The 26725-nt window shown below is 36.1% G+C and overlaps 1 protein-coding gene across 4 annotated transcripts in view; it reads right to left on the bottom strand.

Moving 5' to 3' along the window:
• Positions 1–26725, bottom strand: part of POU2F1 (POU class 2 homeobox 1) — a 164690-nt gene that overhangs the window by 29204 nt on the left and 108761 nt on the right. For 2 of the 4 annotated variants that reach the window (XM_012783849.2, XM_076000356.1), the window contains exons 3-8: positions 18753–18853; positions 12892–12945; positions 11096–11215; positions 8877–9065; positions 7295–7421; positions 989–1083 (exon numbers count right to left, since the gene is read on the bottom strand). In XM_012783849.2, the coding sequence (XP_012639303.1) occupies positions 989–1083; positions 7295–7421; positions 8877–9065; positions 11096–11215; positions 12892–12945; positions 18753–18853 (686 nt within the window). The remainder of the gene's footprint in view (positions 1–988; positions 1084–7294; positions 7422–8876; positions 9066–11095; positions 11216–12891; positions 12946–18752; positions 18854–26725) is intronic. The other 2 variants (XM_076000357.1, XM_076000358.1) reach the window with 2 other exon arrangements.

The following is a 26725-nucleotide window of genomic DNA, read 5'->3' as shown; positions in this document are numbered from 1 at the left end:
AGAAAATTTTGGGGTAGATTCCTTAGGATTTTCTACATGGATAATTATGTCATCTACCAATTAAGATAGTTTTACTTCTTCCTTTCTAATCTATATGTAACCTTTAATTCTTTTTCTTGTCTTATTGTGCTACTAAGCACCTTAAAGGTGGTAACTGGTCATCTTGTCTTGTATCTGATCTTAGGGAAAAAGTATTCAGTCTTTCATCATTAAGTATGATGATGGGGGTTTTTATGTTAGATGCTCTTTATTAGGTTAAGAAAGTTACCTTCTTATAATACCTAGTTTGCAAGAGTTCTTATCATACATAGATGCTGAATTCTGTCAAATCTGGCAATGTGTTAGTATTAAGTGATAATTCCATACTGCAAAGTCAGAGGGCAAGGGGATTCAGGATTAGCCAGTTCAGTCACCTAATTTAGAGATGAGAAGATTAAGGTCCACAGAGGAAAAATTATATGCTCAAAATCATACACAGGTAAGAAGCAGAACTAGGTCTATAATTTAAACCTCTAAATACCTAACACTTTGCTTTTTTTTTTTTTTTTGTAATGTTTACATGGTCTAGCATAAATGAGCAAATGCAACAACCAAGTATTGACAGGAAAGAAACGAGAGACCAGAGCTTCTTTGCTATTTCTCAGAAAGGGCATAGGATAATGATGGGTTTTAACTGAGGTTCCAGGTTTCCAGTTAAAGTGGTAAAATCTACTGCCAGATATGGTAGGGGGAGGTGTCACAGAATCACAACTCATTGCTCGTTTACTGCCAACACAGTTATAAGAAAATACAGACTCCTGATGATTTTCAAAGACTGTATGACTTTGGTACCATTGTTTTATCAAACTGATAACCTCAGCTTTGAATTTCTGGTTAGTTTTGAAGACTTAATTATTTTAATTAGGTTTTCTGGGGTTTTTAAATCAAATAAAGTCCAAAAGTCTCCCAAAACAATAAGGCAAGAGAACCTCCAGAGAAGAAAACTGACCTGGGAGGTGAGGGTGATGCTTGGCTGCGACTGTAGGAGGTTGGCTTGGCTTTGCTGAGGTAGTTGTGTTAAAAGATTTTGCGCTTGCAGGAGACCTGTAAAACACAAGCACGTTGTGCAAGAAACATTGAAGATTATATTGAACACATGGAAAGAAAGAATATGAATGTTACCTGAAAATTTCCAGCTGCTCTCCTGATAGTCCTATTGGTCTTAAAATTATTATTTGTCTAAAATTCAATCTTGTTAAATACAACTTGGGCAAGAAGACATGGAACATTAAATTAAAACTGATATGTTTTTTAGCATAATGTGAATAAGTTCTCTGATAGGCCAATTCTTTATTTTAATAAGGAGTGGATGAAAGTGAAGAATTATTCTAAATGAAACCAGCTGTAAATTCCAAAAGTTTAATTTCTTAACCTAGAATCCATTAAAAACTGCCAGTGCATGCTGGACCTGAAAGGAACATGCTATCCTTTAGGTGGGAAAAAAAGTTGTTTTCAAATTCTCCTTATCAAATATTTGCCTTTTGGTGATAATAAAGGTAAATGTAAAATACTCTATTTGCATTAACACAAACTATCTTTAAAATGTAAAATTTAAAACTTTAGTTTAAAAATCATTGATAAGTAATGCCAGCAATGCTTCACGATGACAAGTGACACTCAAAGTAGAAATGTGAACACTTGACATGTTTGTAGTAAACGTCCAGTCAATTACTTGAGTCTGTGGCTTTTTATTTTCAGAACCTTACAAAAAGAACCAACCCAGAATGTCTGTATTTAAGGATTTAATCTGTAGTACCTAGTTTTTAATATAATGCTGCTGCTATTCATTAAATACTAGATACAGGATTATGTGTGCTCAGATAAGATCAAAGGTAGAAATTATCCAACATGGCAGACCAAACAAAAGGGATTCTACCATTTTTAAAAATATGTGGTAATGGCGGGGCGTGGTGGCTCAGGCCTATAATCCTAGCACTCTGGGAGGCCGAGGCTGGCTGATCCTTTGAGCTCAGGAGCTTGAGGCCAGCTGGAGCAAGAGCGAGACCTCGCCTCTACTAAAAATAGAAAGAAGTTAGCTGAACAACCAAAAATATATAGAAAAAATTAGCCAGGCATGGTGGCGCGTGCCCATAGTCCCAGCTACTCGGGAGGCTGAGGCAGGAGGATCACTTGAGCTCAGGAGTTTGAGGTTGCTGTGAGCTAGGCTGATGCCATGGCACTCTAGCCCAGGCAACAAAGTGAGACTTTGTCTCAAAAAAAAAAAGAAAAGAAAGAAAAAAGAAAAGAGAAGAAAAGAGAAGAAAAGAGAAGAAAAGAGAAGAAAAGAGAAGAAAAGAGAAGAAAAGAGAAGAAAAGAAAAGAGAAGAAAAGAAAAGAAAAGAAAAGAAAAGAAAAGAAAAGAAAAGAAAAGAAAAATATGTGGTAAGATTATCTGGAGCAACATGTATCTTCCTAATTATGATTTCCTTAGGTTATTAAATTTGGACATACTGATTATTGGAATATGTAGGACAATAGCCAAAAAACGTAAACAGATCAGTCAGAGTCTGTCATTTATATTTGTAAATAAGCACTGCCTGAATTTAAGCTATTAAAATAGATTTATTTCATAATATAGATCACAAATAAGATAAATATATAAAGTAGATTTGGATTTTTCTAGAGAATCCTAACTTTTGTTGATCTGGGACAAGTGAAATATATTTTGAAGCAAATATGATTAAATGAAATAAAATTCAGTACATATTACTACAAATGTTTCTTAAGGCAGATTGATGGAAGTTTAAATGACCATCCTGCTTCCCCCAGTGTCTCTCTATAGTTCAATCCCCATAGAGTAGTTATAGATTGTATTCTAATTGTAATATAAGGCCATCAGAGCATTTGTAGGTAATCTGGCCTGGACCAGTTCTCATACATTATCTCCTACCACTTCCTTTCACTCACTGAACACCAGCTACACTGGCCTTCCCTCTCACATACCCCAATTAGGTCAAGTTCTTTATCTCAGGTGCTTTGCATTCCTTTGTCTACAAGACTCTCACCCAGATCCAAGGTGTGGCAACCTTCCCATCATCATTCAGTTCCTAATTCAAATGTTGCTTCTCTAGAGAGGCTCCACAGGTCCATTCTTCCACAGGTTAACCATTACCAGGTTCCTCTGATCTGTGGTCTGCCTGGTACTTACTGCTATTTTAACTATTTGTTTACATGGTTTCTATTTGACTTCTAATGAAAGCAGGGACTGTATCTTGTTCTAAATTATATCCCCCATATCACTGGGGGATCAGAGCACTGTATGACACTTAACAGGCACTCAACAAATTGTTGAGTAAATTAATTAAAATATTAAATTTTACTGATTTCAGAAAATTGAAGGGTAGTCTAGAGAAAAAAAATAAAACTATATTTTATGTCAATGGTTAAAACTAATTAAATAAAATTATTTTGAAAAAGCTAAAGACTAAAGAATATTCCAAAATAACAATAAAAAATGAAACAGAAGAGAGCACAAAGGTCAGAAATGAGGTCTCATTAAGCATAGGCTATTTCAACACAAGAGTTTCTTTAAAGTTTAACAATGAAAAGTTAGTTTTTAAGTAAGTTACAAAAGCAGATATTTAACAAATGATTCCTATGCAATCAGAAGTTATAATTATGAATGACTAATTTTTGTTCGTAGTAGCATATTTTATAAATGAATTCAAACCTTAGGTCTTTTCCCCCAAATGAGCTCAGCTGAAAATGCTAAAAGGGCCCAGAGGGGTTTAAAACTTTCTTAAGGAACCCTTTCTATCCCCCTCCCTGCAAACAACAAAAACTAAATGAAGAAACAGTTTTTTCAAACAAGAATATTTCTTTGATTATTTTCAGAATAAATGGGGGGAGCAGAAAGGACAAAATAAAATCTCCAACAAATTATGACTCAAGTTCAGACAGGTATCAGTAAGAGTTTTCCCAAGAAAAAGAAAGAAAAATAATCCTGATAATTCTGGAAAAATGGCTTCGATTTTCCTTTCTAGAAATTGAAGACAGAGTTATATGATCTTAGCAATACTGTCAAAAATATAAACTATACTTCAAAAGTTTTAGATTAATAAATGAAAAACAAGGGAAAACAGAACTCAAGCAATCAATATTGAAGGCTAATCTCATGCTGGAAACATTTATTATTGCAATTTCAACAGATCAAATCTTTGTCCTCCATCATTAGTTAAAAGAATAGCTATTCAGATTTTTTCAGCTTCTCTGATGCTATTAATATTAATTACAATAAATTCCACTCCTGGAAATGTTTATATAAACGTGTTTCTACTTTTCACATCCTTTACATTGTTGAATCATCTTAGAAAATAAAATCTAGGTCATATACTACTAACTGATTGGTTACAACTCAGCAGCAGCAGTACAAACTGATTCCAGATTATTTTCAAGCTTTTTTTTTTAAATTAAAGGTACAAACTATTTTCATTCTCTGAGCTACTAAATCTACCATTTCTTGACTGATAATACTGATATCGTAATGTCATAATGATAACTGCAGAAAAGATTCAGAGAAGTTACTATGTATGAGGCACCTTTAACATGTATTTACTCAATGAATCTTTACAACTCTTTGAGGTAAATACTAAAAGTATCCTCATATTACAGACAAGGAAACTGAGGCACAGAAAGTTAACTTTCCAAAAGACACAAACAAAAAGTGGCAGAGCCAAAATTCAGAGAGTAGTTTCCTCTTAACTAACACATTACAATGAATGATCTTCTTGTTAATAAAACATTTTGTGTAATTCACTCATGTAAGTGAAGGGGAAGATGAGAAGAGAAAGATACGAAACTCAGAAAGGTCAGGTGAATTGTCCAAGGTCACTGGCTCTAAAGCCAAACAGTATTATATACTTTGTGCTATTTTCCTAATAGCGTCTGTTTCCTATAAACGTCTGTGGAGGTTGGGAGGCCTTAAGAACATACAAATACCTTTGCAACTACCAAAAAATCAGAATGAATAATTAGTAGGTATTCCAATTATTTTGGGCTTTACTCTTTTAAATGAGGTCCCAGATTTGAAAAAGGAAAGACAATGCCCTTGTCTTTGACACAAATAAATGAAGGCAATCTCATTCAATTGTAAGGCTTTTAACAATTACCAAATCTGGTTTTGTTTTTTTTTTTTTGGTGCCATCTATCACCCTGAAGATAAGCAAATCTAATATATACACTTCAGTCTTGACCTTAAGTCTCTATGATCTAGGTAACTTTCTCCTTCCCTCTTAGAATTCTCTTCTATTGTGATTACCACTCTCCACTAATTTTTTACATCTGAAATCAGAGTATCTTCTCCTCCTCTTTTTTTTTTTTGAAACAGGGTCTTGCTCTGTCACCCAGGCTGGAGTGCAGTGGTGCCATCATAGCCCATTGCAACCTCGAACTCCTGGGCTCAGCCTCTCTAGTAGCTGGGACTACAGGTGTGCGCCACACCCCACTAATTTTTAAATTTTTTGTAGAGATGGGGTCTTGCTATGTTGTCCAGGTTGCTCTCAAACCCCTGGCCTCAAGATATACTCCTGCCTCAGCCTCTCAAAGTACTGGGATTACAGACGTGAGCCACTACACCCAGCCAGTATCTTCATCTTCATCTTCATCTTATTCCTCCCGTACCTAAAGGGCTGGTTTTTCCACAGCACTTTTAATACTACACATACATTTTCTCCATATGACCCCGTCAACCCTCACAGTTGCCTAAAAACCCAGGAAATACCTAGATATCTCTTCCCTATCATTAATCAAATACAATTGGCGACCAGGTCCTGTCCATCCACCTATTTATTTAGCAAATCATCTTGTCTTTCCTATCCCCACAATCATAGTTCAGCCCCAATCCTCAATAGGACTGTTACAATATTCTCCTAACCAGTATTACTCTCTCTATTCCTATTCATTCTAATTTTTCCTCCCCAAGTTTCAGCATGAGCTTTCTTAAAACAAACCTGGAAACGTCACTTTTCTGCTTAAACCTTCTGTGATTTCATATAGCCTACAGAAGACTTACGGGAAGGTATTGGGCTATTTATATTAGAATCTCTAAAGTGCTCGTTAAAATTCTGGGGTGAGGCTCAGGAAGTTTCTTTCCTAATTTCCCAAGTGACAAATAATCAAACCTTGGGAACGACTAAGCTATAGGATTTAAGGCCAAACTTCTAGAAACTTAATGTGAGGTTCTTTACTGATTTGGTCTCTGTTAATCTTTCTGGCCTGAAAGTTCACTATTACCCACATATACAACTTAAAATGTAGTGTCTAAGGCATTACTTATAGTTCTCAAACATGGCTTATTGATTTTTCTTCTGTGTTTCTGAGCTTTTCAAATGCTATTCATTTTCTACAACTGACATTCTCTCCTTTATAAGTCTATAAAGGCATTCTCCCAAATTCATTGTGATCACAAAGGTACAAGGGGTCTCAGCTTGGCTCCCACAGTGTTCTGTGAATATCAAGTCTAACATGTGTAATAGGTCTATTTCCTTGTCACTAGATTGTAAGCCCTCTGAAAGAAAAAACTGACGTACTCATCTTTTAATCTTGAATATATGCTCGAATAAGTATTTATATGACAAAAGATTTCGGGATGAATGATCAAGAAGAACAAAGGCAAAAACAACTACCCCAGAAATAATGAAGGATTGGTAGAGATGCGCTAATATTTCCTTGTGTTTAAGCCTTGATATCCTGATACTCTACACTGATCACATTAACCAACCTTACAAACATGACTGAATTTTATTGTTTGATACTGAAATGATACAATATTTATCACTCAAAGACCTTAAAAATGTTTTTTATAACTCACAAAATTTATAGTTTCTAACATAACATTCTCTCTTTCTCAAACTTTAAAAGATAACAAACAATTGTTAGAAGCATACACTTATAACTCTCAGTCCATATTCTTCAAATACATTCCTGTGAAAAACTGTCAAAACACTAGAAGCAATTTATCCAATTTATGCTCAGCATGCTGAATAATTTCACTCAGAGTTTTAGCCAAACTTTTGGCTCCTCCTTAGTGATTAAAAACATGAATGGCAGTTCAGGGCAACCTTCAATAATGTGGTATACATGCCAAAAAAATTTTTTTTTCTTAACATGACTACTGACAGTTTAAAATCAGATAAAATGTAATAAAAATATTGTTGTAATGGACAGTTTCAGAGTCAAAATGACAGCAGTCAATGTGCACGTCAACATTATGTGGACAGCCTTTGTGCAAAACTAATAAGCTCTAACAGGAGCTTACCCTGTTGGCCCTGGGGCGTCTGTGAGATGATAAACTGTGCTGGCTGCAGGTTGGTAGTTGGGTGCACCAACACAAACTGTTGCAGATTGAGATTCTGCTGTTGAAGCTGCTGCAGCTGTTGAAGATCCTGAAAAATCAGAATTAAAACATGGATTGGATTGGAGATTATACAATAAAGCTCACTTGATCATAGGCTTCCAGCTAATGACTTCTGTCACATCCAAATAAAGAAGAGTATATAATTAGCATTCTTTCAAATTTCCAAAAAGAGTGTGCTCTGGGTGTGTTTCACAGAGTATGTGAAGAAACCTGGAGCTACTGTAAGAACTTACTATTTTTGTGCAATGACATATATTATTGTGTCATGACTTATGCTAAGCCTAATTTTAATAGTTATTTAAAATTCCCTCAGAACAAATGGTTATAGTTCTGTTTTGTAACATATATAAACCAATATGGGTTTTAAAAATCAAGTGAGAAAAAAGTTTTAAAATATTTGATTTTTCTCATTTAGTAACAATTGAGATCCTTATGACTGAATTTCCATCAATAAGTCAAAAGCCCTGTAATGATTAATGAATCTGAGACCAGCTTATCTAACAACTGAGAAATCAGTGTTCAAGTTTTTAAAAAAGAAAAATAGCTACCCACATAAAATTCTGCTCCATAACATAACAACAGCACTTATATTGGCTTAGTGTATTATAATTTTCAAAGTGCTTTCATGTATATTATCTTATTATAGACTAATGTCAACATAGGGTCTCGAAACTTAGGCACTGAAAGTATTTGTTTGGTGATGAAGAACATGGTCAAAATCAAATCATTATCATGATAAATACTGTATATAACAATAATAAAAATTAGTCTGACATTTAATTAGTTCTTCTTTAATGTCTGTTCAAACTCTTGCTACAATTTAAGTCCATTTTTGAGTCTTTTCTGGGGGGATAAAGATAGTTGTCTAGTACTAGACTCATGATAACTCTTCCTGTAGATTACTGATATAACTACTTATACCTTTTTCCTCTTCATAAGATAAAGGATTTCATTTATTTTCCTACTTGGTACTCTAATGTCTATGTCTCTCAAATAAACTTTTATTATCTCTGGATACTTTGCCTTAAAATGTAAAAATCAAAACCAAACAACATTCTAATACAGTTCTGCATAATGCTAATCATTCTGTAGCAAAGAGATGACTTGCTGTCTTTCTCACACATGGGTGGCAATATTCACTACGGAGCACATGAAAGAACCCATGCCTGCTATAATTAGCTAATTAAAATAAATACAGTAATCCCCCGCTTCTGAAATATGCCAGCTAATTATTCAAGAATTGTCACTTAATATAAACAGTCAGTTATTCAAATAATCAGCTATGTGTTTATAATATCAACTCAAATAAGCAAACAAATGCATAATTTCTAATTTAGTGGTAAGGAAGGGTACCACTTACCTCGCTGATTTACAGCTCCTCAGGCCTTTAAGGGCCCGTATTAACAATTGGAAAGTTAATTTACTGTTAAATAAAATCTGCCACTGTAGTCCTCACGTGCTGCCCGAGCTATTGCCCACTCACCTGTGCGATCTGTATGGGCTGAGACAGGGGGATCTGCGTCATGGGCGTGGCGGCGGAGGCTGAGATGGTGGCCCCAGCAGCGCTGTGCTGCTGGCTGGCGGAATGTTGCTGCACCGCAGCAGCCAGCAGCTGCGCCTGTGCCTGTGCCTGCTGTAGCAGTAACTGCTGCTGGGCGGGCGTCAAAGTCAGCTAAACAAAATTAGAACACATAATGGGGAAGGGTTGAAGGAGAAGGGCCCCTCATTCAAGCTAACTGCTTTGAAATAGGTAACTCAAGTGGTATAAGTCCCTAGCTACCCAACTTCATGTGTTAGCATGCAGCTAAAATGTTCATCAGCGACATCATCACTACTAGCACAACATTTAAATTAAAATGGCGGTCCTGGCTCTGGATTTAAATAATCATTCAAGCTTGTCCAGGGCCCTAGGGTTCAGGCAAAAAAAGTAATTAACTAGTAAGCAAGAAAAAAAGAATCAATGCTGACAGGATATGAAAAGAAATCTACACCCAGCAAAACAGCAAGTGATTAGTCAGATGAATGAAGAACAAGGATGCTGGATATGACCAAGGGAAGAACTGATAAGGCCCAGCTGCTTCCCATTAGCGCGAATCCCTGCCATATTCCATCATTTTCATTATGTCCTAAGATATGACTAAAGAATATGAGCTCCATTTGTTTCTTTTCCAAGTCTCCCTACAGGCCCCTCCCTAACACAATCTTTTCTGTTATTGAAAGCATTGAGTCTCTGCAACTTTACATCCCCTTTCCAACATATTATCTCTAGGAAACAGGTGGTGACAGCCGCTCTCTTTATATGCAAATGAATCTGAATGCCCCGGTTTAATAGAAGCTCCAGCCAAAGGAACCTGGAATTCCCAAGAGCCCCTTCTTATTGTAGACCCCAGTCACCAAAAACAAGACCCAAATAGTAAAATAGGAAATGCATTTAGAGCAGATTTAAACTTGCTTTCATAATGCAACTTATTTGAAACACGCCTAACTCAAAGTAGTAAGTGTGCTCTACTTTCCTTTTGGTGTTAGGTTCTGATCAACTGAGAAGCAACCACGGACTATTCTGAAGTGCATATACGGTCCCTTAGTGGTACAACCCTCCTTCTTAAAGGGTCCAACACAACTTGTGCATTAGAAACATAAGACTTGAAATCAAACCATTCAAAAACTCAATACCCATAAAGAGATATGTATATATTTAGTATATATTTAAATATTTATTATAATATATATACATATATTAATCTCTACTGATGGGATTTTTGTAAACAATTTTCCAACAGTTCTTAAAGGGGCCCTTCCCCTGCCAAAACACACTTAACAGAAATGAAGAAGATAGAAAATTCTGGGGGTTGATGTGATGTGCATTGAAAATTCTCCCTCATGATTCCCCCAACCACTCCCCAAGATAACCTAAAACACAAATTTTCAACATTGGAAAAATATTTTAAATGGTGCCTAAGAGCAAAGGCAGCTGGAAAGTTAAAAGCTTAATATATTCACATAGATCAATTCATAAACAATAAAAATAAATGACATTTATCACTTCTCGCCTTTTGGCTAAGATCAAGTGTGAAAATAAATTTATTGAATGCCACATGCCAAGCACTATTCTTTGAGCTTTACATATATTATTTCTAATCTTTAAAACAGTACTGTGAGATAGGTATTATTAGTATCTCCATTTAACAGAAGGAAAACTGAGGTACAGGGAAATGAAGTAATTAGCCCACAGGGTAAGCTGCAGAGTCAGGACATGAACCATGGTTTATTTGAGAACATTACATAGTAGTAACTTAAAGAAAATGTTTTTCTTTTGTAAGTACTAATCCATTCTTTAACTTTGACCTTGGAGTGATGTCATAATGCCAAAATGACAACTACCATTATTTCATCAATGTAATGGTCTCAACTATACAATAGTGATTCGATTGCATGATGAAGCAACACTTGAAACATGGATTTAAAAAAGTACTTAGTTTATCCAGAGCATCTGCAATTGTAACAGAAGATATCCAGAGAACTTATGACAAAGATGATTCCTTTTTCAGAGCTGCCTACAGTATAGAAAGTTCCTTGAAGACACAATAGTGCCAGGCATAGCCATGTTACTGCCAGCTATGGTGAACAGCTCTAATAAGATATTGGCCAATGGCAGTTTTGACACAGAGAAAGTTTATTACAATTCTCTCAGTGAAAACTTACCCCGGTTATCTGTCCTCCAGCCAGCATAAGCTGGGTCTGGGGAATGGCTGCCTGCACTGAAGGCTGCTGGGAAGGCTGACTTGGCTGCTGGGAATCCCCCGATTCTTCATTAGATTTAGACTGAGGTGGGTGGGGTAGAAGTAAAAGATTTCAAATAGTTGATTAAAAGAATTGTACTTATAACCCCATAATTGAAGAATCATTTAATACATAAGACTTTTTCTGTCCTAAGTTTTCTTGTTTCCCTCTTTTCCTTTTTTATAAATCTTTGTATCATCTTAGTTTTACATACTAAGTTTTTAGACTTTTTATTTTAATGCCAGCAAAGCTGCAATTATAATTTTTAAAAAGAAAAATATTAGTCCTTCACATATCAACAGAATTTTTCACAACCCCAAATAAGGAGTAAAGGGAAGAATACATTTTTAATCCATCTCTGTACTAGACCCTTCATACCAACATTTTGACATATACCTGGTGGTCAGTCTGAATCTTCATATACCATCTTAAAGATGATTATTTGACCCACAGAACTTTTCATCTAATATTTTAAAGAACGGTAAATCTAGCATCTCCCATTAAGTAACATACAAGCTTAGAGGGAAAATGCTACAGTCAAGAGAGAAAGAGAACACACTCCTGAAAGGGGCACGAAGAGAAAATTTTATGGTAATTAAAACTGGTTATGCAGAGCATTAAAATTCTGCATAGATTTGCATATTTCCCACCACCTGTTTTGGGGACTGCAGCAAGGCTAATTAACATAAAAGCTCTGATTAATTCTGCCAGTCATTGAGAGATAATTACAGTGCAGGACTGTAAACATTCTGCACTGGAGATACAGCCTGTTTGCCAACATCTCTCTAAGGGATGAAAGTTTACCATGGCAACCAAAGCAATTTTCTGCCTCCTCTCCCTCAGAAAGGAAGGTCATATATCTCCTTTTCTTTTCTCTCCTTGCTCCTATGTGTTACTAGGTCCATATTCCACTGAGTTTCATAAAATGCTCAACCCAAGGTCTTTAGTCATTAGCAAGACTGAAATCAATCTTCCGGAATACTGTTTTTCCCTCTTGACTGTTAGTTACCTGAACACCATAATGAAAGGAAGCAGCAGGTTGACTGAAATGTTATGGAGTAATACCTAATATTTGAACTTTGCATGCTTTGCCATCTGGTTCATAGAAGCAAAGTTGCCAGATTTAAGTTTTGTTTTAAGATTCTGACTATCTGCCCACCAAGATCTATAAACAGGTTTAATTACAATTCTTATAAGTATAACATTTTAGAGCAGAGAGGAACTCTAGCAATCTCATAAATGTCCTCACTTAAATGCAGAGAAGACAAACCGCAGGAGGTTAAGTAACCTGCAAAAGGTCACACAGCTACTGAGGGGCAGAATGAGAATTCAAACCTAAGACCCTTGTGTCTCTCAGTGCAGTGTTCTTTCCTCTGTACTATAATGCCTCTCTAAGACATCAATGATAAATAAAAAAACCTTTGGAAACAAAAGGAAATTCAAGTCTTTGTGTTTAGTTAGGTATGAATTTTAGCTGTATAACTTAGTAACTTTGTTTACTAAATTTACATGTACAACTCTGAAAGGGGACTTTTCCTGTCCATGTTTGGTTCATGGCAATAATTATCATTATTTGGATCTTTATGATATTCAGTAATTTCAAAAAGGTAATACTTTTAAGTACTTCCTATTACAAAACTATATGCTCATTACAGACAACAGAAAAGCATGGAAAAAATAAAGAGAAAATTCCCCCATAATCCCATGTCCCAACTTACCTGTACATTTAAAGACTGAGCAGCGGCCTGTAAACTTGTTCCAGCGAGCTGGACCTATAAGTAAAGTAATCAGGGGAAGTTCTAGTCTAATATTGTTGACATTCATCACTAGAGGTTGTCACCAACAAATATTTCAAGAGTCTCTACTAAGTGTATGTCACTGAGCTAGAACTGAGAATACAAGGAGTTTGCTTAGGGGCTTAAAACCCTATGGACAAGCTTCGTTCCTCCAAAACCCATCCCCATCCCCTGCTGACCCCAGTGGAAAATGATGTTATCTTTTCTGAAGATGTTTTCCCATACTAAATAAGCATTATCAGGCATGCCACTTTTATGGGATGTTCCTTTTATAACATTCTGTTTATACTCACAGGATGCTTAAATTCGAAAAATTTAATTCATCTTCCACACTGTGTTAACATGTAAGAACAAGGTACCTACATACATTATTTTTATCATTATAAACAATCTAGAACTATCTACTCATTCTAATTTCAGAATTTCTATTTATATACTAGAGTGGAAATCTTACATATATACATACCTACAGCCAAGTCCTTAAAACACTGATAGTTGTAACTTAAAACTCCTAGCTAAAATAAAGAATCTGTCATATAAACCAGCCATGCCCAACCTTTTTGGCACCAGGGACTGTTTTCATGGAAGACACTTTTTCCATGGACCAGGGCCAGCGGGGGAGTTGGTTTTGGGATGATTCAAGTGCATTACATTTACTATGCACTTTATTTCTATTATTATTATTGTTATAATATATAATGAAATAATTATACAACTCACTATAGGTTGGGGACCCCTAATATAAACCTGTGGTCCCCAATCCCCAGGCCCTGGACCTGGTATAGGTCTGTGGCTAGTAAGGAACCAGGGCACACAGCAGGAGGTGAGCTGCAGGTGAGCAGGCGAAGCTTTATCTGTATTTACAGCCTCTCCCTCCATTGCTCCCATTACCACATAAGCTCCACCTCCTGTCTGATCAGCTACAGCAGATTTTCAAAGGAGCATGAACCCTACCATAAACTGCGCATGCGAGGGATCTCGGTTGTGCCCTCCTTATGAGAATCTAACGCCTGATGATCTGAGGTGGAGCTGAGGTGGTAATGCTAGCACTGGGAGCAGCTGCAAACACAGATTATCATTAGCAGGGAGGTTTGACTGCACAATAAATGTAAGGAGCTTGAATCATCCCAAAATCATCCCCCACCATCTGTGGAAAAATTGTTTTCCATGAAACTGGTACCTGGTGCCCAAAAGGTTGGAAACCGCTGGTATAAATCACACATGAAAGTTTGTCATAATATTCAGTACTCATATTTCATACATTCAGAAAGTTCAAATTATGGTTATGTTAAAATAAAGATATACACGGAATTAGAAAACCATCATTTGGCAACTATGATAATAACTTATTCAAGCAAGAGTCATCAATGGATGGCGGGTGAAATTTGAGGAATAACAGGATATTTACATAGTCTCATCTCTCTCTCCACAGATACTTATTAATTAAAGGGCAAAATAGCAATTTTATAGTGGAGAAATCTGGCAGACAAGTGATAAAATGACCAAGACAGAGTGTCCAGGAATGAGACATACACCTTCTGGTATAATGCACTGAGATGAATAGATAATCGCATTGCTTATGTTGTTAGAACTTGAATCCAATTATGATTGAGCATCAAACTCAAATTAAAAAACACTACAAAATAACTGGTATATATTCTTTAAAAAGGTCAATGTCCTGAAAACAAGGAAAGACTCAGAAGGGAGAAAGAGAACATAAACTATGCTAGAATAAACAGAAGCCTAAACTAGAATGGTGGCAGTGGGAATAAAAAGTAGGAAATATGAAAGGCGTTACAAGGTACTACCTAAGGATCCTGGCAACTGATTAGATATAGATGAAGAAAGAGTCATGAATTAGTCTAGGATTCAAAATCTGGAAGACCAGAAAATGGTAGTGTCATTAACAGGGAGAGAGAAGAGAAGAAGTTCCATTTTAGATATATCGCATAGCATCAAGATGTCCTGCATTTAAATATAAGTGTTGGGGCTTGGTGTGGTGGCTCACGCCTAGCACTCTGGGAGGCTGAGGCAGGAAGACTGCTTGAGGTTAGGAGTTCAGAGACCAGCCTGAGCAAGAGTGAGACCCCGTCTCTATTAAAACTGGAAAAAATTAGCCAGGTATGGTGGTGCACACCTGTGGTCCCAGCTACTCGGGAGGCTTGAGCCCAGGAGTTTGAGGTGGCAGCGAGCTATGATGAGCTACGATGACACTGCTGCACTCTAGCTACATCAACAGAGTGAGAAGAAAAGAAAGAAAAGAGAAAAGGAGTGGAGGGAGGGGAGGGGAGGGGAGGGGAGGGGAGGGGAGGGGAGGGGAGGGGAGGGGAGGGAAGAAGGATAATCCTGCCAGCAGATAACCTTCAAAAACAAACAAAAAACAAAACTCAGACATTAATGAAGAACACATTTTAGATATGGTGTAACCAAGACAGGCCTATCGGAAGGGGTAAGACCTAAGGGCTAAGAAGTCATTTGCCAAAGAGCCGAAAGAAATCGAGTTTCAGGTACAAAGATTTGAAGGAGATAAAGTTTTTATGTGACTTAATTTAAACGATTATGTTCCTGGATAAAACCATGGTTGAAGAACAGTGTATTTGCATAGTCTTTAAAGTAGTGCCTCACAGACTATTAATTACAAGGAGGAAAAAAGATATCTTTATAATGGACAAATCTGATGAACATTACCTTAATCAAATGGTCAAACTTAATATCACATAATGGGACAAGGCAATATCCTATGTCTTGTGATATAATCCACTGAGAGGGACTTAACATCACTTCTGCTGTATTTCTTTCAACAACACATAACTTGAATCCAATCATGAGGCAACAATCCAACCCAAAATGACAGGCATTCTATAAAACCACTGGCTTCTATGCTTCAAAAGCATCAATATCATGAAAGACAAAGAGGCTGAGAAATAGTTCTAGATTAAAGAAGACTAAACAGGCGGGGTGCGGTGGCTCACGCCTATAATCCTAGTACCCTGGGAGGCTGAGGTGGGTGGATTGGTAGAGGTCAGGAGTTTGAAACCAGCCTGAACAAGAGCGAGACCCCATCTCTACTATAAATAGAAAGAAATTAATTGGCCAACTAATATATATAGAAAAAAATTAGCTGGGCATGGTGGTACACGCCTGTAGTCCCAGCTACTTGGGAGGCTGAGGCAGCAGGACTGCTTGAGGCCAGGAGTTTGAGGTTGCTGTGAGCTAGGCTGACACCATGGCACTCACTCTAGCCTGGGCAACAAAGCAAGACTCTGTCTCCAAAAAAAAAAAAAGACTAAACAGACATGACAACTAAATGCAAAGTATGGATCAGATTGTGGACAGGAAATATTTAAGTATGGATCGTACATTACAAAATAATATTGTATCAAGGCTGGATTTCTAGAATGTGAAGTTGGTACTGTAGTTTTATATGAAAATGTTATTTTTAGGAAAAACATGCTGAACTATTTAGAAGTAAATGGTTATAAGGTATGTGACACTCTTAATTTAGCAAAACAAAAATTTTGTATGTATACACATACACCATTCATAAACACATACACAGAGATAAAGCAAATATAGTAAACTAGTAATAATTTTTGACTCCAAGTGAAGGGCTTTCAGATGAACACTGTCCTATTGTTGTAACTCTTTTGTAGATTTCAAAGTTTTCAGAGTAGAAAGTTAGAAATAAAAAAAATGAGAGTATCCCTTTGCCACTCTATTTAGCTAGTTTCCAATATCTTTCAAGACTCAGCTCAAAAATCTTCATCTGTATGTCTTAAATTGTACAGGTTGAGCTAATCATTTCTTCCTGTGTATTCCCATACACTTTACAATTCATTAATCTATTATTACTGAACACTTATATCTGGGGCTCTTTGGTAAATGCTGGGGACACAGGTAAGCAAGAAAAGGTTCCCATCTTCATGAAACTTATGTAGTTTCAGATCTAAATATGGTAACAGATCTTAATGTGGTAACAGATCTAAAGTAACTGATTTTGTATATGTATATTGTAATTATGGTAAGGGTAGGTTCAGAGTGCTAACCTTGATGGCAGGTAAGTGTCACACTGTATGTTAATTATGTATCTAATCTGATGGTGAACAAGTATGCAGGGAGTTGTGCTTTGATAGGGAATTCAATATTGTCAAAGTTTCAAATGAAATTCTTTGGTTTGAAGTCCTTTGGTTTGGGTGGTACTGAAGGATCTATGATTTTGGTAATCAGTGGCTAGATCTGGAAGCCTTGGAACTGGTGCAAGAGTTGCAATCATCTTGGAATTTAGACCTAATGGGGAGAAGACTGCATCATCTATGCATCTCCAGGAATTTTTTTTATACATGTGGACCACCACATATTTAAGCCAGATAAAGATGCTTACATAAAGGTGCCACATAATTGACTAAACTTCATCAAAAATCCTATTCCTCTTAGGAAACTGGAAACCTTGTTGGAGGCTTGACTATGTTCTTAGAAGAAAATCAATAAGAAAACATTTTTGTTTTTCTAAAATATATTTAGAATATATTCTTAAATTCATTTTAGATATTAATTAATCTTAATATTTTATCTAGAAGTTGTATGGAGAGGTTTCTCTATTTCAAAGATATAAACAAAACTATGTGCCTGAGCAAAAGTGTCAGCTAGGCTTCACTCATAACAGAAGATGCTAATTGCTGTCTACAAGATATTCATTTGAGTTTATGAACAAACAGAGCTGTAAAATACCTTTCTAGAATTTCACCTGTTTTCAAGTAAAGGAGCTTCTTTTATAGTTCAGGTACACTGATGACATATTTTGATGAAAAGACTTGAGCCAGTAAGATCTATATTTCAGTTCCCGATAACTTAATAGGTTAATATGTAACCTGAAAGTTTTTATGTTCACATGGATTTTTCACTGAATCACCACCACCACCACCACCACCACCACCACCACCACTACTACCCTTATGCACCACTGCTAGCATTGCTACTACCAACATGTTTTAAGTGTTGAATTAGTTCTAGGTTTTAACTGAGGTAGAGACTACCAAGATGTGCAAAGTATTGCTCTAATACATAATTGTAAACATAATCCAAGAGGTTGAGACACTCTGATAATCCATTTCCCAACTGTTTTCACTGTTTGTTTTCCATTTTCAACCAGCTCCCATATAGTAAAACTACTGGGTAGCCAATGTTTGTTTTTTTATTCCCTTTCCCCTTCTCTACATTATAGTTAAAACATGGACGAATAGAATCCCTTGTGTGTTTTAGACTCAGGAAAAAAAATCATGTCATATTAGGGTAATAGAGTTGAAGCAGACCTTTTCGAACCCCAAACAAAAGGGGGTTCTCGCAGTCAAGCAAAAGGCTCAGTAGTTGATAAAAATTAAAATGGTCTGGAACTGTTTTAAAGGAGAGATAACAGCTTTGAGGTCAGAGTCTTAACACTGCAGGTTTCAGGCAATGGTGGCTCCATCAATTTGGATGACTCTGATAATTACTACCTTCAGTTAGCCACCACAGACTTACGCTGATAAAAACAGTAACTCAGTTGTTATACACATTCCATTTCTAACAAGGAATTCTTTTCTCCACACAGCTGTGGTGGTCAATGCTATATAGTCAACTGAACTATAGGAATCCACACTAACCATTTGGAATGATACAATTAGATGTGATTAACACTAGCCTTTAAATAATTTTAAAAGTCCCGCATTCTGAAATAACTTCTCCAGGTCCTAGCATTTTATGCCTCCATGTTTTACTCTCACTTATGGTTAAGCAAAACATTTTACCTGATGGAGATGTCCAAGGAAAGCTTGGGCCTGGGCTGTTGAGATTGCTCCTCCGACAGGCACAGGCTGCTTCTGAAAGTCCAGGCCATTGGTTTGTGTGCCTAGAAAGCAAGCAAAATAATTATAACTATTAAAAGAAAGAAAGTCAAACGTTACCAACATTCACAAGACACCTATTTTGTATCAGCATATCAGTACTTTGCTAAGTAAACTTCCTAGGAAGAGAAGAAATTCAAACTAAGGAAATATAGTAAAATGGTTTCTAAAAGCAGGACTGCAGGAGGAATACATGAACACTGACAAATCTTAAGAAACAGAAACAAAACATAATAAATTACAATCAAAGATGTGAGAGAATTCAGATGTGAACACAGTGACTGGAGCAACTGTGGTAGAGATTGTCAGAAAACTTAAGATGGCTTTACCAAAGAGATCACTACCACTCTTGTAAAGAATGGTAGAGAGAGAGTTCCAAAGAGATGCCTCGGCTCTCTTCTAAATTCTCACACTACTCGATATTTAGCTCCAACACAGAGGAAATTGACTAGTGACTTTGCCAAGAACAAGAAGGAATTACTATTAACTTAAATGTTTTAATAAATAATAACCTGATAGCAAAAGTAACCCTTTACAAAGCATACGGAAAACAAAACAGTTGTACTAATTTCTTTAATCCCAAAGTATACACTGTTGCACACATCTCATTAGCAAGGGCTCTGCTATGTATTTTTTTTTTTTTTTGAGACAGAGTCTCACTTTTGTTGTCCAGGCTAGAGTGAGTGCCGTGGCGTCAGCCTAGCTCACAGCAACCTCAAACTCCTGGGCTCAAGCGATCCTTCTGCCTCAGCCTCCCGAGTAGCTGGGACTACAGGCATGTGCCACCATGCCCGGCTAATTTTTTTTTTATATATATATCAGTTGGCCAATTAATTTCTTTCTGTTTATAGTAGAGACGGGGTCTTGCTCTTGCTCAGGCTGGTTTTGAACTCCCGACCTTGAGCAATCCCGCCCGCCTCGGCCTCCCAAGAGCTAGGATTACAGGCGTGAGCCACAGCGCCCGGCCTGTATTTTTTAAATGTTGTGCCAGTGCTTTTTTACCACTTATGCTGGGATTTGATGTTGGAATACAATTAATTTATACAATGATATGCCACCCTAATACCCAGAAATATTTTCTAAGGGATATAATACATTGTTTCTGAATTACTACATCCAGTTATTATTTAGGAAAAGCCAGAATACTTTGTACTGAATAAAATATGACTGACCACAGCAACATGTAAGAATCATCTTAGACCCATGGATATGGTCCCACACTTCTGTTTCCTACCACTTGAGCACCCTATCCTTACACCTATGTGTGCACACATCAAGAGCAGACCAGTTAGGAGAGTATAAGTTAGAATCTTAAAGCAGTATTTCTAAGACAGTGCTAACTTCTGCTATTATATATCCTAATTTCTGGCAAATATATCATTTAAGTGAGAATAATTTGGTATATCACATGACCCAAAAGGTCTATTTGTTTCCTTGAGACAATTACAAAAGACGTATAAATATTTCACTTCCTTAAAAACTTATGGGGGAGGCATGGGCAATATATGTAACCTTAACATTTGTACCCCTATAATATGCTGAAATAAAAAATAAATAAATAAATAAAAACTCATAGAGATTGTTTTTTATATTTTTTCCTAAAGTCTTCTACAAACAGCAAACTATACAACTACCTAGACATATACAATTAATAAAATTAAAAGAGTGCATGCGTGTGTGCCAAGTAATTTGAAACTAGCATGAAAGTAAAATTTAAATAAATTAAATTTAAAATCACTCCCATAAACCACACATAGAAGTTTCACTATTTTAACATTGTGTATTTTGTCATTAGTTGCAGGAAATCATTACCCATGTAACGAAGGTATGGTGTTTGTACTGTAAATACTTTTAAATTTTTTACATTTTGACATCTTACAAAATCTTTCTGGCTGGGGAGAGACTGCCCCTTCCAGGCCTACTCCATTCTTAGAGATAGCAAGGGCCCCAGCCAGGAGTATGTCTTTAACATGCAATTAACTAATCCAGAGCCATACCTCTTCAATCAGACTTTGGATGCAATGTTCTTCTGCCTTAATCATCCCAATGCCAGGTACCAGGCAACTAGAGACCACCCTGAAAGCCCAAAGCCCTCCAAAATTACTCAAACTAGCCAATCCTAAATTGTTTACCTTGCCCTTCCTTGCCTTTCCCACAGAAACCCCAATAAAGAGAGTGGCCTATACTCTCTCTTCCCTCTTATCTTCTGCCTCCTGACCACCGTGGTATCTTCCCCATGTGGTCCTGTGTGGCATGCCTCCTATTTCTAGGACTTGTGAGTATAACAAACTTTGTTTTCATAAGGTTCTCTGTGTTGCCTCTTGTGTTTCCACCTGACTAACCATCTTGTAAAAGAATATAAAACAGTATTCAACAACAGTAACGTAAAAAAGAACACTCTTAGACAAAAACACAAAGAGATTTAAGATGCAAAGACAGCTAACTTCTTTTAATAAGGTGATTGAGGCTCCATTAGAAGATGAAGGGTAGAAGTTAGTAGGCATTACACAGAAATTATTCTTGTAAAATATAAAAGACTTAAACTGGGCTAAAAAGAAAGGAGAGGAGAACGGATACACACATCTACCCCAATTAGAATTAAGTATGAGATGGGTATTAGGAGACAGAGATATTGGGAGCCAAAAGCAAATAAAATTTGATTTTAGTGCCTGAGAGAACAGATGCACCAAAATAAGGAACAGAGGGAATTAACACATTGGGGCAGGTGAATCGAGTAAAAAGATTAATATAAGATACACAGTTTGAGAAATCCTGACAAAATATCTTAAAAACAAAAAGTGGTTCACAAAGCATTTAGAACAGAGGCTAGAGCTAAAGGTTGCATAAGGTTGTCACTGGAATAGTAGTATCACTGAGCTAAACCAAAGATGAGGATCTTGTATCCAAAGCTCCAAGGAATCTTAAGTGAATTGTTCAAGATGTCATAGATAGTTAGTGAAGAGCCAAGTTACAAGGACTGGGTCCCTTGATTCTGTCTACTAACTCACAGAAAAGTGACAGTTGAAATTAGGAGAGCAAAATGCCTATTAATTAAGAATGGATGTAGAGAAAAGCAGGTTGAAGACAAGGGAGCACCTACATTAGGAGATGTAAAGACAAGAGAAACAGTAGGAACATTTGGAAAAATAGGGAAAAACCCTCCAGACTAATGTGTTGCAAGACCCAGGGGAAAGAAAGCTACAAGGATAGGGCAGTTTAATATTGTTAAATGGATCAGAGCACTGAGGAAGAAATTAATCCAAAGAAAATAGAGGAAAAGTAATAATAAAGGTAAGATCAATAATTAACAAAACAGAAAAAACTCACACACAACAGAAACACCAGCTCAGATTTTTCCAAAGAATCACAGCACTTACAAACTTCTGGTAAGATAGATTAAGAAAATAAAAGAAGTAAGAAAGCATAACAAAAAAAGGCATAATCCAAAAATGCTGCTGATAAAAAAATTAAGAGGATACTATGAACCATTTCATGTCAATAAACTTAAATTTAGAAATGGATAACTCTCAGAAAAATATAATTTATCAAGACTGATTCAAGGTGAAATAGAAAATCCAAAGTCCCATAGCATTTAAGGAAACTTAATTATCAGGTAAAAAAATCTTCCCAAAAAGATAATAGCTACAACCAGCTGATTTTTAACAAAACAGACAAAAACATACACCGGGGAAAGGATACCCCATTCAATAAATGGTGATGGGAAAACTGGGCAGCCACATGCAGAAGAATGAAACTTGATCCCTATCTCTCACTATATACAAAAATTAACTCAAGATGAATTAAAGACTCAAATGTAAGACCTGAAACCATAAAAATTCTAGAATAAAATGTAGTAAAAACTCTTCTGAACAAAAATTTCTGACTAAGTTCCCCAAAAGTAAATACAGCAACAACAAAAATAAATAGTTGGGTATTAATTAAACTAAAAAGTTTCTGCATAGCAAAGAAAAAAATCAACAGACAACCTACAGAAGAGAAAATATTCACAAACTACACATCTGACAAAGGAGTAATATCCAGAATCTATAAAGAACTCAAATAAATCAGCATGAAAAAGTAACAAATAATCACCTCAAAAAATGGGTGAAAGATATGAACATATTTTTCCAAAAAAGATAAATAAATGGCCAATGAACATGAAAATATGCTCAACATCACTAACCATCAGGGAAATTACAAATTAAAACCACAATGAGATACCACCTTACCCGTCAGAATGGCCACTATTAAAAAGTCAAAAAACAATAGATGTTGATGCGAGACAGTGAAAAGGAAATGCTTATACACTGTTCGTGGGAATGTAAACTAGTACAGCCTCTATCAAAAACAGTATGGAGATTCCTCAGAGAGCTAAAAGTGGACCTACCATTCCATCCAGCAATCCCACTACTGGGTATCTACCCAAAGGGAAAGAAGTAATTTTATAAAAAAAAAGACACCTGCACCCAAATGTTTATTGCAGCGTAATTCACAATGGCAAAGATATGGAATCAACCTAAGTGCCCATCAACTAATGAGTGGATAAAGAAAATATGGTACACACACACACACACACACACACACACACACACACACACACACACACACACTCTCTCCCATCCCATGGAGTACTACTCAACCATAAAAAAGAAAGAAATAATATCTTTTGCAACAACTTGAACTAGAGACCATTATTCTAAGTGAAGTAACTCAGTAATGGAAAAACAAATACCACATGTTGTCACTAATAAGTGGGAGCTAAATGAGGGGTATATATGGTCATAAAATGGTGTAATGGACATTGAACACTAAGAAAGGAGGGGATAAGAGTGGAATGAAGGATAAAAATCTACCTATCAGATATCATGTACACTATTCTGGTGATGGGTACACTAAAAGCTGCAACTTCAGCATTATACAATTCATCTGTGTAACAAAAAATACTTGTCCCCTAAATCTACTGAAATTTTTTTAAAAAGAATACAAAATCCTAACAAATTTTCCCAATAGTGCTTCCAAAAATTCAAGGAAGAAATAATTACAATCTTTCACAAATTTTTCTAGAGAACAACAACAAAACCAGGGAACACTTCCTAACTAATTTTATGAGGACAGTATAACTTTGGTTTCATAACCTCACAAAGATAAGTATTAGAAAGGAAAAAAAGACATGCCAGTTTCATTCATAAACATATATGGAAAAAATCCTAAATAGTAATAGCAAACCTAATCCAGTAAGATAAAATCCATTATGACTAATGTGGATTTATTCCAGAAATATAAGGTTGGTTTGGGGTTTAAAAAAAATCAGTTAATAAAACTGACCAAATTCATTAAAGGAAAAAATCTTATAGTCACCTCAAAGGATGTGTAAAAATCCTTAAATAAATTTAATATCCACTTAAGATAAAAATTCTAGGGCTGAGCATGTGGCTAACACCTGTAATCTTAGCACTATGGGAGACTGAGGTGAGAGGACTGCTTGAGGTCAGGAGTTTGAGACCAGCCTGAAAAAGACTGACACCCTATCTCTACAAAAAACAGAAAAATTGGTGGGCATGGTGGCACATGCCTGCAGTCCCAGCTACTCCCATCTGCTCGGGAGAAGGATCAATTGCATCAGGAGTTTGAGGAAGCAGTGAGCTATAGTGATGCCACTGCACACTAGCCAGGGCAATAAAGTGAGACTTTGTCTCAAAAACAAACAAAACAAAAAAATTAGGCATAGGAGTATGCACTAAAAAATAAATAAGCATAATGCTTCAATGGTGATACATTAAGAGTACTTTTCTTTCTTTTCTTTTTGGAGACAGGGTCTTACTCTGTTTCCCAAGCCCCAGGCTGGAGCACAGTAGCACCATCACGGCTCACTGCAGGCTCCAACTTACGGGCTCAAGCAATCCCCCTGCTTCAGCCTCCCAAGTAGCCTTGCTAACTTTTAAAATTTTTTGTAGAGATGGGGTCTTGCCATGTTGCCCAGGCTTGTCTCAAACTTCTGGCCTTAAGTGATCCTCCTGGCTCAGCCTCCCAAAATGCTAGGATTAGGGACTAACACTTCCTTTAAGATTAAGAACAAGATAAGGATACCAGCTACCACTACTTCTATTATACTGGAAGGTCTATCCAGCAAAACAAGGCAAGAAGACACTTGAATTGGAAGAAAGAAATAAAACTATCCTCTCAGATGATCTGATTATGTATATAGACTATCCTAAGGAATCTAACAACCTATAATTAGAGTGAGTTTGATAAACAAATAGACCAGAGAGTCCAGAAACAGAGCTACACATAGGCACTACAAACATGACAGAGGTGAGAATGAAACATGACAGATCAGTGAGGAAAGGATGGAGTTTTCAACAAATGAGTAATTGGGTAGCCATTTGGAAAAAAAAGAAAATTAGGTATCAATTACCATACCGAAAAAAGAGGGGAAAATAAAATTTCAGAAGGATTAAAGGCCTAAATGTTAAATGTCAAACTATAACATTTTTAGAACATAAGATAGTATCACTATAATCTTGAAAAAGGGAAAGATTTCTTTACTAAGACTCAAAAAATGAAAAGGTATAAATTTAACTACTTTAAAATTAAAAGCTTTGCTCATCAAAGGGCTACATAAAGTGAATGAAAAAAAGAAATATTTACAATCCATACAAGTAACGAAAGATTAGTATTCAGAACACACAAAGAACTCCTATGAATCAATAAGAAAAAGTCAACCCAACAGAAAGAATAGGCCAAAGAAATGAATAGGAATTTCACAAAGGAGGAAACACAGATGTCCCATAAACACAAGAAAAGATGCTCAATCTCCTTGGAAACTAGGAAAATACAAATTAAAATCGTAATGAGATACCATTTTACACCCAATAAGTTGGCTAACATTACAAAGTCGGTTAATATCAAGTTTTGGCAAGACTGTGAAATTCTCATCTGTTGGTGGTAGCAGTATAAATGCAGTATAAGCCAATACAAATGTTTTGGAAAACTGGCTGGTGGGACATTAGAAAAAGTTCAGCAATTACACTGTAAGAAAATACTCTGGAGACTTTTTTACACATATATATCAAGAAATAAGTATAACATTTATTTACAGCAGTATTGTTTGTAATACTAGACATAACCCAAATGTTCCATCAATAATAGAATGGACATGAAAATTGTGACATATTCATACAATAGGATGTTATGGCCAGCGAAAATGAATTCCAGATACATGTACTAACATGGATGAATCTCAAAAAACGATGTTGAGCAAATGACATAGTACAGTATGATTCGATTTATATCATGAAAAGAGGCAAATCTAAGCAATTTGTTATTTCAGGATAAATACATAGATGGCAAAAAATTTTTGAAAGAAAAGCAACGTGATCATTAACAGTAAATTTAGGATGGTAAATCCTACCATTCTTTGTGGTAGAAGAATGGAATCTGATCAGGGCGGGCCTACAGTGACCTTGTGAGGAATAGTAACATTCTTCTTTTTTTTTTTAATTTTTTAATTTTCTTAACTTTTGAAATTATTTTCTTTTTCTTTTTTAATTTAAATTTCTTCTTCTTTCAATTTTTCACCATTCTATATGCCAGGGAATGGTAACTAGAGTTCATGGCTGGAGTGGTACATACATGAGTGCTTAAACACTACATACATGTTTACATGCAGGTTTTTACAATTACTACTTTTACATAAAATGGTAAAAGAAAAACATCAACAAGGATAAAAAAGTACAATTTTAGGTACACATCCAGATTACAAAGAACTAAGGAAAAGCAGATGGTAATGAAGCCAAAGTGGTGAATGGGGCTCATTCCTTTAAGTCAGTTAGAGGTAGAAGCATAAGAGAATGGTAATTCAAAGGGACAGATAACGC

The sequence above is a fragment of the Microcebus murinus genome, chromosome 2 (assembly GCF_040939455.1).
Source record: "Microcebus murinus isolate Inina chromosome 2, M.murinus_Inina_mat1.0, whole genome shotgun sequence".
NCBI classification, from domain to species: domain Eukaryota; kingdom Metazoa; phylum Chordata; class Mammalia; order Primates; family Cheirogaleidae; genus Microcebus; species Microcebus murinus.
This window is presented reverse-complemented; position numbering and strand designations above follow the sequence as displayed.